Source organism: Aphelocoma coerulescens, chromosome 3 (genome assembly GCF_041296385.1).
Source record: "Aphelocoma coerulescens isolate FSJ_1873_10779 chromosome 3, UR_Acoe_1.0, whole genome shotgun sequence".
Lineage (NCBI taxonomy): Eukaryota > Metazoa > Chordata > Aves > Passeriformes > Corvidae > Aphelocoma > Aphelocoma coerulescens.
The window spans coordinates 67,443,185-67,459,386 of record NC_091016.1 but is presented as its reverse complement, the minus strand read 5'-3'; the positions used below and the strand labels follow the sequence as shown (position 1 = coordinate 67,459,386).

Here is a 16,202-nt window from a genome sequence, read left to right as displayed (position 1 = left end):
GCTGGGGCCAAGGGAACTGAAGCCAAAGCTTGCCTGGGAAGTGGGTGAAGCTAAGGCATTAGGCTGCATCTTAAAAACACACCCAAAAAACCCTCACATCTTTTCCAAGCAGTATGATTTAAACAGTTGGTAACGGTGTGTAAAAGTTTCCCTTGAACCATGAAAGTTCAATGAACACTGGGCCAGTTTTCCCCATCTCCCACCATTCTCTCTGCAGCCAGCCCAGAGGAGGCTGGGTGGGAGTGTGCCAGGCAGGTGGGTTTGTAAGGGACACTTCCCAAGGAGTCGTGTTGCTGACTGGCAAAGTTTCTCCTCCTGACCCATCCATTTGTAATACTCATCTGGGCCCTGCTATCCTCATAACCCTTCCCTCCCTACAGGTGAGTATTCTTCTGGGAAAAATAGTCTGGTGAAGCTGGTTTGCATCCAGCTCTCTATGAGGTAAGATTCAGCCAGCCTACCTACCTCCCACTGCTATAAGATGCAAATTCTATCATTGATATTGCTCAAATAAGCACCCCCAGACAGAGTAGCTCTGTTCTACCTAAGCCTCGTTAGGCATAGCCCAAACAAAGAGACCATGTGACTTCACACAGGAGAAATAATTTCATGCAGTGGGTTCATGGATCAAACAACTCCAAAATGCCAGCCTTGATGACTTGAGGAAGGGAAACAGAACTCTCCAACATGCATTGAGAGAACTGTGTAATGATAACTGACAGTATTAAAAATACACCATCAAGCCTCTGATTTCCCCCAGCTCACCTAATTCTAAATATGAAAAATGCTGATTTAAGTTTGAAAAGATGAAGCTTAAGCCAAACTGATTTACAGCTCCACTGGTAACAATGCAAGAAGAAGAAAACCCAAGTCTGATAAAAGAAAGAACATACCACCAGAGCCTACCTATCTATTCTGATCTTTGTCATCAAACACTGGTTCTCATTTTGAGTGACACAATTGAGGTATAAACCATCACAGCAGGAAAGGGTCCCGCGAGGCTGGTGAGCAGCATACGAATAGCGTAAGAAGGATTCCAGACTTGAGATGTGGGATTTGGAATACCCACTTCATATCTTTTATTGAAATTGCTGAATACTTTATATTACACTATTTTGATTCAAAATGGAGTTTTTATAAAAAGAAACCATTGTTGAAACTGAATAAGCCAGCCAAAAGGAACAACAAAAAGTTTCAAAAAATTCTGATCAATGCATGTTCTTGTACAATGCTTTGAAACCCTATCATTGTCCATAATTTTATTTAGGAAATACCTGGAGAAGAGCAAGACTGCTAGAGAAAAATTGACTTGCATTCATTATCAGCAACATTTCAAATCAATGACCATGGCCAGGATCATAGCATATGGACTAGAAATCAGGCTATCAGAAAACATTGGCACAAATTTATTTTCTTGAAATTAATACCAGAGAGAGGCATTATGCAAACTAGGGCTCCTCTAGTCCTTGGGCTTTTCTTGGTGATGACAAACTGGGTAGCACAGATTGTATTACAGGAACTCTGCCTCTACATCCTTGAAAACTCTGGTTGTCTGTGCAGTTGGCCTAGTCCAGCCATAATCAAGGAAAAAAAAAATCTTTGGGTGCTTGTCAGCTGCTTAGGCAAATACTGATAAAGTCAGTCATACGACCAGTACCAAAAAAAAAATACCATGCGAAGAACAGCAACCATTTCAGGCTAAAGCTATACAGAATTGTACCTTTCCATCCACACCTTCGAACCAATTATCTGTTTAAATTAGAATGGATATTCAAATTTACAGGATAAATTAGACCAGTTCCAAAATTTACATCAAATCATCCCAACACACAAAAGTTATACTTTTCCTTGTCTCACAATGGGTGAACCCATAGAATAATACCCTGCCGGCAGGAAGAACATGTTACTATCAAGCAAACCTGAGTAGTGAGGATCAATAAATACAAGGAGTTAAAATGGTAGTAGTCAGATAACTTGAATCTCAGAAGCCAGGGGCTTCATTGAGCCTTAATCCTTTCCTTTCAAAGGTTTCTCTTTTTTAAGCAAGCATTTAACATCTATGCTGAGACTTCAAAAAAAAAAAAAGTGTCCTGGCTAGAGAGAGTCAACTAACTCAGCCAACTGGATGTCAGAAATCCAGTCATTACTGAACAGATCATTGTAAACAATCACAAAATCTTTCTCTTCTTCCCTTTTCAATGGTTTCTTGTTAAAGGCAAAATTCAGAAAAATCTTTCAGGCTGAAGTCCTTGTATTTGGTTGGAAATGTTGTCCCGTTATATATAATCTCTCTATATATATTTGATTAGGCACAAGAGGGGTTATTAAATATTCAACAAGTCCTCATCACTATCATCATGAAACGATACTGTATTTGTAGAGTTCTGTGCCTTCTGCTGGCCTGGCTTGGCTATTGCTTTCCTTTCCTTTCCTCCATTCAGTAAATAAGACTTGTTATCACTGCCAAGACTGTGTGGCTTCTTTTGTGGGTGCTTGCTCTTGTCTAGTCCTCTTCCTGTTTGAATCTTTACATCTGGAATGGTTAACACTTCATCCTCACTGTCCAGGTCATCCACACGGAGAGAGGTAAGGGCTTCAGATGTAACAGACTTGGTAGCAATGTGACCATTCTCCTGCCCTCCTTTTGCCATTCTTGGATTTGGTGCTGCGACTTCCTCCATAAGCCACTCTGTCTCATTCTCATTAGCTTCTTCTTCGCTGTTTATCTGCAAGAAAAGAAAAGACCAGACTGTATCTGTCACTCCAGACTGACACACACTGACCTCCCCAATCGTCAGACCCCACAGCACACACGACCTTGGTTTAATGCAGCTGTGACAGTAACACTGCAAGAGCATCACTTTTCACTGCGCTGAAACAGACTTTGTTCTCTTCTTGTACGTTTACACGTTCCTTGGTGATTTATAGACCGCTCTCCAATTCTTTAACTCTATCTTCCTTTCCCATTTCACAGTATAAATATATACATATCTCAGCTATGTGGCTTTTCTGATGCCACACAGTACGGTATCCATGCAGTAAAGGAACTAGAAATTAAGGGGGTTATTTATTTATTAAAAAAAAAGTTTAATTTAAAAAAAACTTTACAAGAAATAAATTTGATTTTGTCACTGTATTACCTTTGTGTATTTGTAGGAAACACCAGATGATCTTCTGCAGCAGTTTGTTATCTTGCTTATTACAATTTCCCTAAAGAAAAGGAAGAATACTACATTAGAAAGACTATATCCACTTATTAGCCCTCACTTTTCTTCACTGGATTTCTACCATCAACATAAAGCATGTCAACAAATGAGCTGCAAACTATCACATTGACCCTGAACCACTCTAACAAAATTCAGTCTGGGAAGATGTACATCTTCCCCCTTGCTAAAGCTTCAGGCTGACTGTTCTGAAACCCTTCTGGCTTTCATGTCTAAGGGAAAAACACCCCAAAAGTTGTCTGGAGAGCAGAGGAACAGCAGGACTTGCACTTGTTCCTTGACACTGCTGTATGGATATAGCCTGACTTCATGAAAGGAGAGGGATATCAAATGCTAACAATATTGTCATGTTGTTTTATGCTCCTTAATTAGCAGTTGCCCACAACATAGGCTAGACCAACTCAGTTGTACATCCCAGCCCTCTTTTATATGGGCCTTCAGACAGTAATGGAGAATTCGAAGGAACCAGCAGTTTGACAGTTGATGCTGCCAACTAAAAAACAGAACTCAAATCTCTAAAGTTTACTATTTCCCTTTCACTTTTGGCAGAAAACCAAGTCCTGACAAAGAAACTTCTAAAGCCTCTTAATAATTTCTTACCTCCTCTCTTTTTTGTAGAACAGCAAGATTATGAGACACGCAGTGAGAACAACCAGGAGGACACTCAGCACAGCACCAACAGCCTGGCTTCTCCTTGAAAGACCTTTATGTATTTGGGTCTCCTCATCTGTCTGGTGCTGATTGTTTCCTGGATCATTGGTTAATCTAGCAATGTAAATTGAAAATATAAGATCTATTAATAAATTCTGTTAAACTGGATTAGAAACAGCAGATTAAAAGATGATATGCCACACCATCCTGTCAGTCCAACCTAAGAGATGCACAAACAGATTTAGGGGATTTCATCTAAGTAAAAAACAACTTGAAAAACACAAATAGATGTACTGTGCCTACATCCCAGTATGCTATCAAACAGTGCATGAAACTACAGTCAAGACTGCAGAGCACAATTAAGCACTCCAGAGTTCATACAGCAGCAGTTGTCCACAAAGCTGCTGTTTTAGAACCAAATCTGCACTTGCATAAGCTGCAACAGCTACAGAAATTATCTTTCATCTGACTATGGCACAGACCAAACTCCCTCAATGGGTTTAAATCAGAATCAAGAGTTTCCCTGTGCTTTCAAGCTAGCAGCCAGAAAGTAAATACTCCCAGAAGTAGTCACTCTATTTTTCACAGTGAGGCTGCCTACCTGTCAAGAATGCTGTAAGCACTTAGATACAGACACTCTGCTTTTAACACTGTCCCCTCACTAATCAGGAGATTATCTGATCATATTTAATTGCAGAAATACTTCATTATTCCTTTAAGACCTGTAATGATTTTCCATTCCAGGCTAAAGAAGTGGGCAGATAGAGGGAAAGGACAGTCTTTGTCACAGCTTCAAAGTTTTCCAGACAGTAAGACAAGGGGGACCAAAGACCTCACCCACAAACTTTTTGCTCCTCTCAGTAACACAAAACAGCATGTTCTGTCAGCTCCAGTGGGTTTTACTTAGTGAAAACAATGATATTAATTCCACTGTGCCTCTCCAGCTTTAGGTCCAGGTCAGTTTAGCAAGCTTTAATTTAGTGGTCATGTGCCAAACACTGCATACACGATCATCAATTTATCTATGAGCCTACTGCTTTTTTAGCTTTTCCCCTTTTACCAATCACTGTGATGAACAAATACAAAGAAGCCTTTGGCTGAGAAGTGCTGACAAAAGCTGCTTTCAGAAAATGGTTAACTACTCACATTAATGGACACACAGCAGATGTGTACCAGGTAAATAAATACTGGCAATCTGCTGTCTCATGAAGGAATTCAGGGATGCCTTCCTTTGCTTGCGGATTGCAGTGGAAGAAAATGGTTGAAGACACAAACTTTGATTTATCTTTACCACATCTGGAGTCAGATGAAAATATGACATCCAAATCATCATCTACAATGAGAAGAAAACCTTGTAGTTTACCACTTCCTTGAGAACAATCTGTTAACATTAGACCCTGAAAAGAAAAGTAGCTAGCTAAAGGAAATCATTGCTTATGCAGCAGCACAGAGGAAAACAGGAGACCAAAGTCTTCTATCTCGCATTGTTTCTAACAAAGTCTTTCAGTCTTCAAGTGTCCAGCCCTAACCCATATTAAGGCTGTATTTGCAACTGAGCTTACACAGCAAAAAAAACCAATCTAAATTATGCTAGACAGACTTTGGATACCTTTACAGAAACAGATGAGCACAGATGCTGTTAATCAAGAACCATTTTCTGATGAAGCAATTCACAGAATATCAAGCAATTCTCTCTGGTGAGCAGGTACTTACCATCAACGTAATATTTGGCATTTCTGGCAGAACCAACTCTCCGAAGACGCTGTTCATTAGTTTTCACCTGGCAGATGTTTGCTCCAAAGCATTCTGGGAAACTTGAGTTTATTATACCAGAAAGTTGAATTTGATATACATATTTATCACCATTTGTCCGTTCATCACCAGAAGCTGTGTACAACCTGAGGAAACAGAGGACAAGTCTGTTCTTAAGTCTAAACACACAGGCTGGGGTTATTCCTAAGACGTAAAACTGGCAACAGTGGTATATGATATCACTGGCTGATACCAGAGCAAGCTGAGTGACCAATTCAGCAACCAGAAAAGATGCAGAACTGTGGCTTCCTCCCTGAACAGTAGAAGTAAGGATTATATTTAACATAAGTATAATCCTTAGCAAGCACAGAAAGCAAACTTTTCCAGCTATACTGCCCTCAGTGTGTGAGTGAACATGTAAATACCTCCAAAAGTTTAAGATAAACTGAAGACAAAAGCATGATTCAGTGGCTCATACACACTCCTGACTGTGAGAACCACATGGTGTGATCTGCAGCTATGATAAATGGCACAGCTTAGCAATCTTCCCCAGAAAGGTAACTAGTTCTACCATTCTGTTGTTTTGGGGTTTGTTTGGGGTTTTTTTACTCACTTGTAATAAACATCCCCTAAAGAAAAGTTTTTCCCAGTTGCAGGATTAATGACTGTTCCATTCACCACCTCTACCTCCTGCTGCTTCACAGCACAAGCTGCACGTGTATCCCATGTGATGTAGTAGGCACAGTTTTCTTCATCAAACCTATCAAAATGAAAGACAGAGCTGATGATATCAGGAAAGAGTAACAAGTTTTTAGCATCTTGACAAAAGGAAAAGACAACTGCTAACCCACGTGTGACAACATCCTGCCTAAGCATCACACTGAGAGTAAGCTAAAATAGTCAAGTAGCACTGAAAAAAAGCTACCTGAAGAATTGCACTGGATTTTTCTGCACTTTCGTGATTTTAGAAAACCTGGCTGTACCTCAGCTTCCTACTGAAAATTCCAGAATTCCCATAGTGTATCAAAGGGTTTTATTGATATATTTTAGCTAGTGAACATATCAGGCTGCTTTTTTGCAGCATGCTAAACCTGCCTTTTATTTAAGCAGGACAATAGGTATAAGCTAGTGTCCTGGTTCTGGCCAGGACAGCGTTAATTTTTGCAGTAGCCAGGAAAGCCCATGGCCAGGACCCAGAGGTTATTCTATACCACCTCACATCACTGCTAGGAACAGGGGGAAGGACATCTTCTCTAGGGAGAAGGGGTCCCTCCTGGGCCAGCACAGCACGGCAGAGGGACCCCAGTCATGTATTGTTGTCTCATTTGAATCATTTTGCTCCTTCTTGTATCCTCTGTCATTGGTATTAATGTTGTTACTGTTTCTTTTCTTATTTCTGTTTCAGTAAATTGGTCTTAACCCATGATATTTGTCTTTTGTGCCTCCACTTCTCCTCTCCAGCCCTTGGAAGGGAAAGGGGGAACAAGCAGGATGTAGTTTCAGTGGGAGCACTAAATTAGAGAATATCATTCCTAAACCCTGACAGCTAGTCAGACTTTGCTGCCTAGTTCTTTGACTCACACAGAGCATTTTGTTCAGTTTTCCAATTCTACAAGCAACACGGAGTTAATATTGAGACTAAGAAAAAAGTCCTCAAGCTTTCTAAGTATTTGTGATCATGCATATATACCTCACTTTAGACAGATTCTGTTTAAATACACTGTATTGAGGCAGAAATAAACCATGCTTTAGTAGCTCACTTACCTACAGTAAATGTCCTTCAATAAACAGATTTTGAACAGAGTTAAGAGTGGTTGTACAATGACATTGGCTACACACATTGAAACAACAGCATCCAAGCCATTGTCAGATCTAATTTGGAATCAGAATGTTTAAACTTTTTCCCAGAAATTTTAAGATAAATACAAAATACAATGTTTATGGAAATGAACAATTGCACAAACTCCAGAAGACCCCATGCCTCCCAAGTAGACCATGGATCATTTTAGGGACTGTCCAACAGAGCAGACAGTCCCTGTCCTGAGATTTAAGGGTTCACTAGACAGGTACAAAGGAATCGGCCATGAAGATCAGTGGTGTGTAAATCTATTACTCACCTCTGCAGCATGGGCATGCCAACTGTTCTTGCACATTTCAGTTCTATAATTGTTGTTACTTTCTTATTTTTCCTACATTCTTGCCCACTGGAATAGCTAATATACACTGTATCACCTAGAAGAAAAAAATGGTGATAAAAGGTTTTTGTAAGCAGCTGTGAGAAATTTCCTCTGCTCATTCCCTAGACTTCCTTACTTCTAGCATTCTTTTCCCCTGCATAGACCATATATCAATTACAGTACTTCAGTAATTCGAGGCATTCACACTTCTGATCATTTAAAAATCACTCCTCAAACACCTTTGTCTTTACATTGTACCCTGTGTTCAGGTCCCCAGTATGGCCATAACAAAAGTTTACATTTAAAATATCATTTTTTTAAAACATACAAGTAAATGAAGATATCCCTTTATAAAGGAACTCAGGCAATAAACACAGGCAATACATGTCACTGCTTTTGTAAATGGATGGAAAATTTCCCTGAGCACCAATTTGAAAAACATTCCTTAAACTAGAAGCTTGAATAAAGTTGACATTATTGGTTTGTATTTGTTTTCCTAAGAGTGAAGCCAATTAATCATCCTTCACATGCTGCTTTAATTGAAGAAGTTAGTAGATGCAGAGTAAGTCTTTTCAAACTGGATGAACAAAAATTACTTCCCCTCTCACAATTATAGAATCACAGACTGGCTGAGGCTGGAAGGGACCCCTGGAGGTCGTCTGGTCCAAACTCCCTGCTCAAGTGGGGTCACTTGAAGCCAGCTGTCCAGGACTATGTCTCCAGACAGTCTCCAAATACCTCCAAGGCAGGAAACTCCACAACCTCTTTAGACAACCTGTGCCAGTGTTTGGATATCCTCACTGTAATTAAAGGGTTTCTTGATGTTCAGATAGGTAATTCATTTCTTACAGCTTTAATGACAACACTGTTTATTTGCTTCAATATTTTCTCATGGCTTAAGCATCACATTCTGTTTTCACTTTTAAACAGAAGATTCACTGATAAAAATATTTCAAAATAAAGGCTTCAGCATAATTTAAGAACTACTATAGCCAGGACATAAGATTTAATCCTTTAATCTCTAGCTCTCCACAGGAACAAAACAGAACTCTACCTGTCACATTCAGCTTCTGTGTATGAACAAGTCCAAGAACTTGAACATCTCCATTGTAGCTTTTCCTGCAAATACTGGCTCTTTCAGGGCAGCCTGTGGGTCCCTCGTGTACCCTCTGACAGAGGTTCACATAGTACCTATACAGAACATGGTAGACAAAACTTCTTTAAAATTCATTTAGGCTAAACTGAAGAAGTGATATGCAAACTTTAGAATCTTCATAGGAAGCTAGACAGGTTGCAAGAAACTAAATCTCCAATTAGCCGACAGAATAAAGCACATACTGAGGTTTGGCAAATTACTTCTAACTGTCATTTTCAAGTAAAAGACTATGCAAAAAAAACAAATTGATCATTTACCAGATTAGGTCACTAGTTAATTTTAACCGAGGTCCAAACTAGAAATTGGAACAGAGTCAAGAAATATCCAAAAGTTTTTTCATTTATAAAGATTATAGTACTACCCTAAATTCAGCATCTCCTCGGAGCTATACAAGCTCAGACATGCTAGAGCAGAGAACTGCTAGCAAGGTGGTGGATGAAGTGTTTTGTTACCCCACAGTCTATCATAGTTTAGAATTAGATGCTGTCATCCTTGCCAGTTCATTTCTATTTCCTAACTGGAGGAGGGAGGCTGGAGAGGTCGATGACTTCCTGACATCCATATTTTCCACTATGCTAACACATCAAGAAATATGGGTAAAAAGTCCTGGTTAAACTTTAGACAACAACTTATACATTTGAGTCAAAAGAAAGCAACCAAGTAATTAAGATTTTTCTTCAACACTATTAAGAATCAAAAAAACCAGCATTTAAACAACAAAATTACATTTTTAGGATAGCAGTTTAAATATAAAGCTTTTAAATAGCTTTTAGCTTAGATGTATTCATCCTTTTAAAAGGGTTACCAATAGAGAGAAAGGGTGAGAATGAAGAATGTGATTACTCAGTCCCTTCAGATAAAATGGGTTCCTTTCTGAGTTTTTTTTATTTATATGAAGTGTTAAGCATTGACAGCTTTAAGACACTGAGCAGGGACCAAACAGAAATACTATGCCACATTACAACTGTACTGATAAGCAAGCTGCTCCCTGTGAGTTGCTCATTACTCACGAGTTCCCATTGTGGAAAAAGATCCATGATCCTGTCAGGGAAGAGAGCATTCTCAAATCGTAAGTTCTGTGTTTTTGGACAAACTTGCACTCCATTTTCTTGGGAGGACAAACAGCCTGAGTCTTCCATTCAAATGTCACAGCACAACCAAGAGTCTCACTGAGAAGGTATGGGCTCCCAACACCAGCATTTTCATCACATGTAAAGATAATGGTAGATTCCTTTCTTGCAGTTGCTATAAGGGCAAAGGTTGGAAGAAAGAAAAAGTGTATTTTACATGAGGCTTTCAGGCATGTACGGATTTTAGTGCAGCTAAATCTCTGTGTTAGCTAAGACCCTTGTACATGAAGTATAGGAAGTACTTACTGCTACTACAGAATCCCCACTTTTCATCTCCCTGGTAGTTTTCAGTTGTAGCACACCACGGCCTGTTCTTCCCTTCTGTAATACATTCCTCATAGGTCTTCCCTTTGTACTTGAAGGGGAACACACAGAGCTCTCCCTTTTCAGTCACTGAGAAGGAAAGATATAATCTCTTAACTACACACAGTAGAACAGGAGGCGTATCCACATTTGGAACCTTATTCAAAGCCTGTACTTCAATATAATATTTCTTCTTAAAGTAAGGTCAGTGACAGACAACAGAAATACTGAAACATTGAATTTAAACCCAGTTGGAGAACTAGATGTAGTACACAGTTAGTTACAATCATCCCTGCAGAAAAGTTGCACTGTCTCTTCTAGGGAGATACACGTTGATCTTGCAGATTAGTATGATGCTTGTGATTTAGCAAAACTACATGTTTCTATTGCTATATGTAAAATCTATGTTGCTTCCTCCTGTCACAACAAAACCTCATGTGTTAAGGGAAAAATATCCTGACAAGTTTTGAACATAAAGAATGGGTCTGCTCCGATCTCACCTGGAGGGCACCGATCACCTCCTGTATATTGCAAGATGACTTTTTCATCCTGGTGGCTGTAGTCCATTCTCATTTCCTTTATGTTTCCAAAAGATGACACGCCACTTTTAGATGTCAGACACACTGCCCCATCTCTGCATTTTCCCTGGGGCAAGCCTACACTGCACACACCAACATGGTAATTGTTGGATCCAGAAAATACCTGTGTAGAAAATCAGAAGCATCACAGCAAGTCTAGAGTTAATACTTACAAAATCACACAAGTGCTTCATAAAACAAGTCTCAGGCAGCACTTGAATAATGCAGGAGGAGAAGATAACTAATTTTGCAAGTCTGGCCTTTCTTAATATGACAAAACTGCAGATAAAGCACACAGGACCACAGATAAAATCTGCTCAGCAGACCTGCTCTCTCATTCAAGACTCTATCAAAGGTGAAGATTTCTTATTCCTTTACCCATCACTGTGTCCATTAAATTTACTCTCAAAAATATTAAAATGTTATACCCTCTAATATTATTTCCTCTGCCAGAAGCCAAACAAGTATTGATACTGACCACAGCACATTTCAGCCTTTTCTCACACCCCAGAATGCTTAAAAGAAACCCTTCCTGCAGTTTTAAAGTGTTGATAGCAATAGGAAATTATAAATAAATAAGTAAATAAAAAAACAAACAAATAAATGTCACACCACCCGAAGGCATTACCTCGAATGATCTTCCAGAAAGGCTGGTCAGGTTAAAAGTATAGTGTAGCTGTTCATCAATCACAGAGCAGCCTAAAGTTTTCACTTTATCAGGACACACAACTGGAGTTTCCCACTCAAACACAAAAGTGCAGTCAACTTTCCTTATCATCTTTGGCTTACCCTGTTACCAAAGAACATAGGAAGACACATTTAATTTTTGGAGAATTTGTTGTTGTCTCTGCCTTTCCCCCCTTCCCCAATAGTTAACCTCAGTTACTACCATGGCTAGACTTCACTGATTGTAGGACAAACACCATATTATAATCAGTACCTAAAAAACTTAAAAGGGAAGTGCATTCTACCTAGCTCCAGAAAACAATCAAGGTACACAAGCTTTCTTCTTAATTACGGTTGAGATTTTGATGTTTAGCTCAGTTGCAAGCAGCACAAGTGTGAGAGCTGTGCTTCTTGATGGCAGAGAGCAGTAAGAAATTTCACTGAGTTAGGGTTTAAAGAGAATATTGTTCACTTTATCATGTTTTAAACTGAAGTATTAGCATGGTCTGTGTAATATTCAGAGCTGCCTCAAGTTTCAGCTCATGCCCTATGTTGGTGGAAAATGGTTTCATGATCTTCAGCAAGCTCTAGTTTGACAAACATCGTATCTAAGTGCTTCTCTACAGTTTGTTGAAGTATTAAAAAAATTCAAGAAGTACTAGATTCACATCACCATGCAAACTCAATTTAGTGTTCAGGTGTTGACACGAAATAAAAACATAAGCAACTAAATGCACATTTTTAAAGTTGTGTGTGATTATGGAAAACGTTACAGCAGCATAGGGAGAACACTTCACAGTAATACCTGTACAGTTACACTGGTTCTTGTGTTAGCTTGAGGTACAAGTACAAACTTTAGGATCTAAACAAGGTGCAATACAGCTTAAAGTTTAATGTCAGCGATAAGTTATCATTACATTACTTCCATGGACTCTGATCCTTGAAATCCTTAGAACCTGTTACTCTCAAGCTTAAAGTCCAGGCAGTCAATAAAATTTTGGCCAGTTAAGAATACAAATATGATACTTCTTCTTGAAACAAGTCCATCCATACATTCTAGAAACAAATCCTCGACTTAGTTTTAAACACAGCTAACACCAGTTACTACCCACTTTCCATTACACTCCAATATCAACATAACTTTAATGGATATCTTACCAGACTAGTTCCTTGGCTGCAGTGAAATACAATAACAGAAGTATAGTTCAATCTGTTGCTTATCTGACAAGGAGTAGTGCTGTTGTAAGTGATGTAAACTTCATTTGCTGCCTTATTGAACTGGGGGGGTTCAGTAACACGACCAATATCCTACACAAGCAAAAATATTATTATTAGAAGTACAGGACACACCTAGATTCCAGATCAGCCCAGAGATTCAGATCAGCTCGGATTCATCTGTTTGGTTTACACAGGAGCACTACTATTGCTTTTTTGAAAGCTGCATTCTATACTCAAAGAACAGCCATTACATTTCAATCCTAACAAAACACAAGTTGAGCGACTCAAAAACAGATTTTGACTAAACTTGACAAAAGCCAGGGAGGTTCTGCATCTTAGAGGTAGATTCTTCTTTACATCAATGTGCCAAATTACCAGCACATCATTTAAAAATAGCATTAAGAATGAAGGTCCCTAGATTAATATGGAAATTCATGGAAAACAATCTCAGCTTTTTATGTCTATCTTCTAGAGCTTGCAAACAAGTCCTCAGAATCAAAAGCCTAGATCTCTCAAGGTAGTAACACACACAAGTTAATCAATCCTCTGTAACAGGCTCACTATTTATGCAGCTGTCAAGTTCTTCCATGAAAGACCTAAGTGCATTTTGAAGCATGCTAGGGTCTAGACTGCTCCAATTGCAACAGGCTATCACAGTATCAATTAAACCACAGAATGGCTAAGACATTCTGCTTCCCAGTGTCCATATTTGGCACACAGCACTTTGGGACACAGAATTTATTTTTCACTTCCAAAAAAAAATCCCTGTAGCAATTTTTCATATTTATCACTGTATTGAATCTTCTGACATCCAAAAAAAAAAATCAATGGGGTTCAGAATAGAAAAATACTTCTTCATAGGGAAAAACAATAAAAGGGAACTTTGCAGAGGAGATTTTAATTCTGCATTCCATTTCTTTAATCCATTGTCAAGCCTATGGCTCAAATAGGGTCTCTACACAGGGATACTATATTAAGCTATTAGAGAAATGCACATCTCAGTGATTCCTGGCATGGTACTTACTATTGGCAATCCATTAACAGGAACCATGCAAACAGCTGCTCCAGGTGGGCAGCTGACATCTTTGATAGGATTGAGAGGCTCACAAATGTTGATGTAGAAGTCTGGAGAAACATCTGTAGTATCTTCATCCACAAATGCCTCATAATACCCAGTGCGATGGATCAGAGGAGACAGGTCAATAAGGGAACTGCCATTCATTACTGAGCACTTCACCTACAAGAAGGTACATTTATTGCTCTTATTCTTTTACTACTTGCTTTGATTAATTGACAAACATCTTATCCTTCTTGGGGCCAGAAGCATGACTACATTCAAAAGTTTCAAATATAAGTAAAGCAGCATCTATTACAATTTTTGCTTGTCTACAGATACTAAACACCTACAAGCAGCATATGAAAAACCTTGATAATTTAAACATTCTTATGGAATGAAGTCCCTGTCAGAACAATACCAAGACAAAGCTCTGGCACACGTACTCCAGCAAACATAGTCACTATGAGTTTTTAAGATCGGGCCCCGTCCCTTCCTCTCCTCATCACCCACACATCATTGGACCACCTCCAACAAACAAGCTTGGTTATAGCAGTGTAAAGTTAGTGTATTGCAAGTTGATGGCTTGAGTACTACATTTCCTCAGAACCAATTTCACACACTCTTAACGTGCATAAACCTACCGACAGTCTATGTGGAATTTGAGAAATCTATTCTTGTTTAGATATTGGATAAGGAGCAACTAACAAAATTACCATTTAATTTAAGAACAAATAATCACTGTTGCTACCCAGATATCATCATACTGAAATAGCTTGGGTCACTGTCAAAAAAGTGATCAGAAGTGCACTAAGGATCACCACATGGAACTAACAGGCTAGAAAACACAGTGGGGTTGGGTACTGTTGATTTCTATTGCAGCATGGTACATATTACTGAAGGGGAAACCAGAACTGTGTGCAGCTGAAAGAGGGGACATGTGAAAGTTCCTGCTGGGTAAAGAAAAACTGGAAGGTGTTTTCCTAAATGGAAGCCAGAGCTACTGTAGTACAGAAACAGTGATGAGGAGGAAAACCAATTTATTGCAGGGAATGATGGTCACACTAGAGGTAACCAAAACAGCAAAAAGAATGATTAGGCAGATTCACAAAAAGAAATATTCAGGTATTAAGAAAGTATCTAAATTCATCCAATAGCTCATTTAGCCTTCTATTCCTAGTGCTGCCTTTTACTCCATGCACCCACCACTACTGGTCATTTTTAATTAGCTAAAATTAACTACAGACTATCTCAGAGCATTGTCTGGACCACCAGACCACCAACTAAACTGACCAAATGATGGTGTTACAGCATGTGTTGTACATCAGAAGCAGATTCTAAATTCATGCTATCAAAGTTTATCAGGTTTTGCACTGAGCAAACTGATCATGTACTTGCCTGGCCTCTAGTCACCTGCCTAGAAACAAAGACTATCCCCCTGCACAGAGATGCTATCCGTCCTCAAGCACTGAAGTATCTTAACCATCACTTCCCAACATGACACTCTATGGCTTCTATTTGAACTGTACAGAAAAGCAGCTAAGTAGGTTCCACAAAGGGGTTACTCTCAAGTGTTAGAAGTTTTAACTTGGCTCAACACAGAAACCAGGAGTTTGTCAAGTACTGCTCATCCCTGTTGAAAATGTCAGTATGGAAAGCATACAAGAACTCCTGTATGAATTTGGCTTCTGTACTACAGGAAGAAACCTTTCCCCCAAAGAATTTAAAATATACTGCTATTATATCTAATCCCTCCCAGAAATTTTAAGTCCCACAAGTGTTTTCTGAAAAAGTGATTCTCACCTCTTCTTCACAAGCCAAGGAAGTATGCCAAGAGAAGTAACTAGTGCATGTCTGCTCATCAAAAGACACAAGAACAGGCCGGCTCTCATCTCCAGCTTCAGACTTGCATACAAAGCTAAAATAGCTTTTATGCCTCAGCACAGGGTCTGCAGGACAAGGATCTCCATTTTCATAGACAAGCTTTAACACTTGATCTTCATAACTTAAAGTTTTACTCTGTTTTCCAGCATTAACTGGTTTTCGGCCACCTGTGATGCAGACAGCTAAAGTAAAGAGAGAAAAATAAAGAAAACAGATCAAGTCTGATGCAACTGCCCTGAAAAATTGCACCATACAACATAGGCAGCAGGAAACTTAAGATTTTAAGGTCACTTTAATTTTCCTAAGAAGAATAGGTTTTGCCATACTATCCAGAGTTGCCATTAAACTGAGCTGAACTGCACTGATACAAAGACCAAATGCTGCCTTTAATACTTCATCAACCAGCTGA

General features: G+C 39.1%; 1 protein-coding gene across 1 annotated transcript in view; it reads right to left on the bottom strand.

Moving 5' to 3' along the window:
- Positions 1 to 1,042: 1,042 nt before the first annotated feature.
- The window catches only part of IGF2R (insulin like growth factor 2 receptor), a 57,590-nt gene continuing 42,430 nt past the window's right edge, over positions 1,043 to 16,202 (bottom strand). Inside the window, exons 34-48 of the mRNA XM_069010706.1 lie at positions 15,713 to 15,975; positions 13,880 to 14,092; positions 12,796 to 12,945; positions 11,600 to 11,761; positions 10,894 to 11,095; positions 10,337 to 10,483; positions 9,971 to 10,205; positions 8,859 to 8,995; positions 7,745 to 7,859; positions 6,241 to 6,387; positions 5,589 to 5,773; positions 5,022 to 5,208; positions 3,825 to 3,989; positions 3,141 to 3,210; positions 1,043 to 2,726 (exon numbers count right to left, since the gene is read on the bottom strand). Of these exons, the coding sequence (XP_068866807.1) occupies positions 2,325 to 2,726; positions 3,141 to 3,210; positions 3,825 to 3,989; positions 5,022 to 5,208; positions 5,589 to 5,773; positions 6,241 to 6,387; positions 7,745 to 7,859; positions 8,859 to 8,995; positions 9,971 to 10,205; positions 10,337 to 10,483; positions 10,894 to 11,095; positions 11,600 to 11,761; positions 12,796 to 12,945; positions 13,880 to 14,092; positions 15,713 to 15,975 (2,780 nt within the window). The 3' untranslated portion in view covers positions 1,043 to 2,324. The remainder of the gene's footprint in view (positions 2,727 to 3,140; positions 3,211 to 3,824; positions 3,990 to 5,021; positions 5,209 to 5,588; positions 5,774 to 6,240; positions 6,388 to 7,744; positions 7,860 to 8,858; positions 8,996 to 9,970; positions 10,206 to 10,336; positions 10,484 to 10,893; positions 11,096 to 11,599; positions 11,762 to 12,795; positions 12,946 to 13,879; positions 14,093 to 15,712; positions 15,976 to 16,202) is intronic.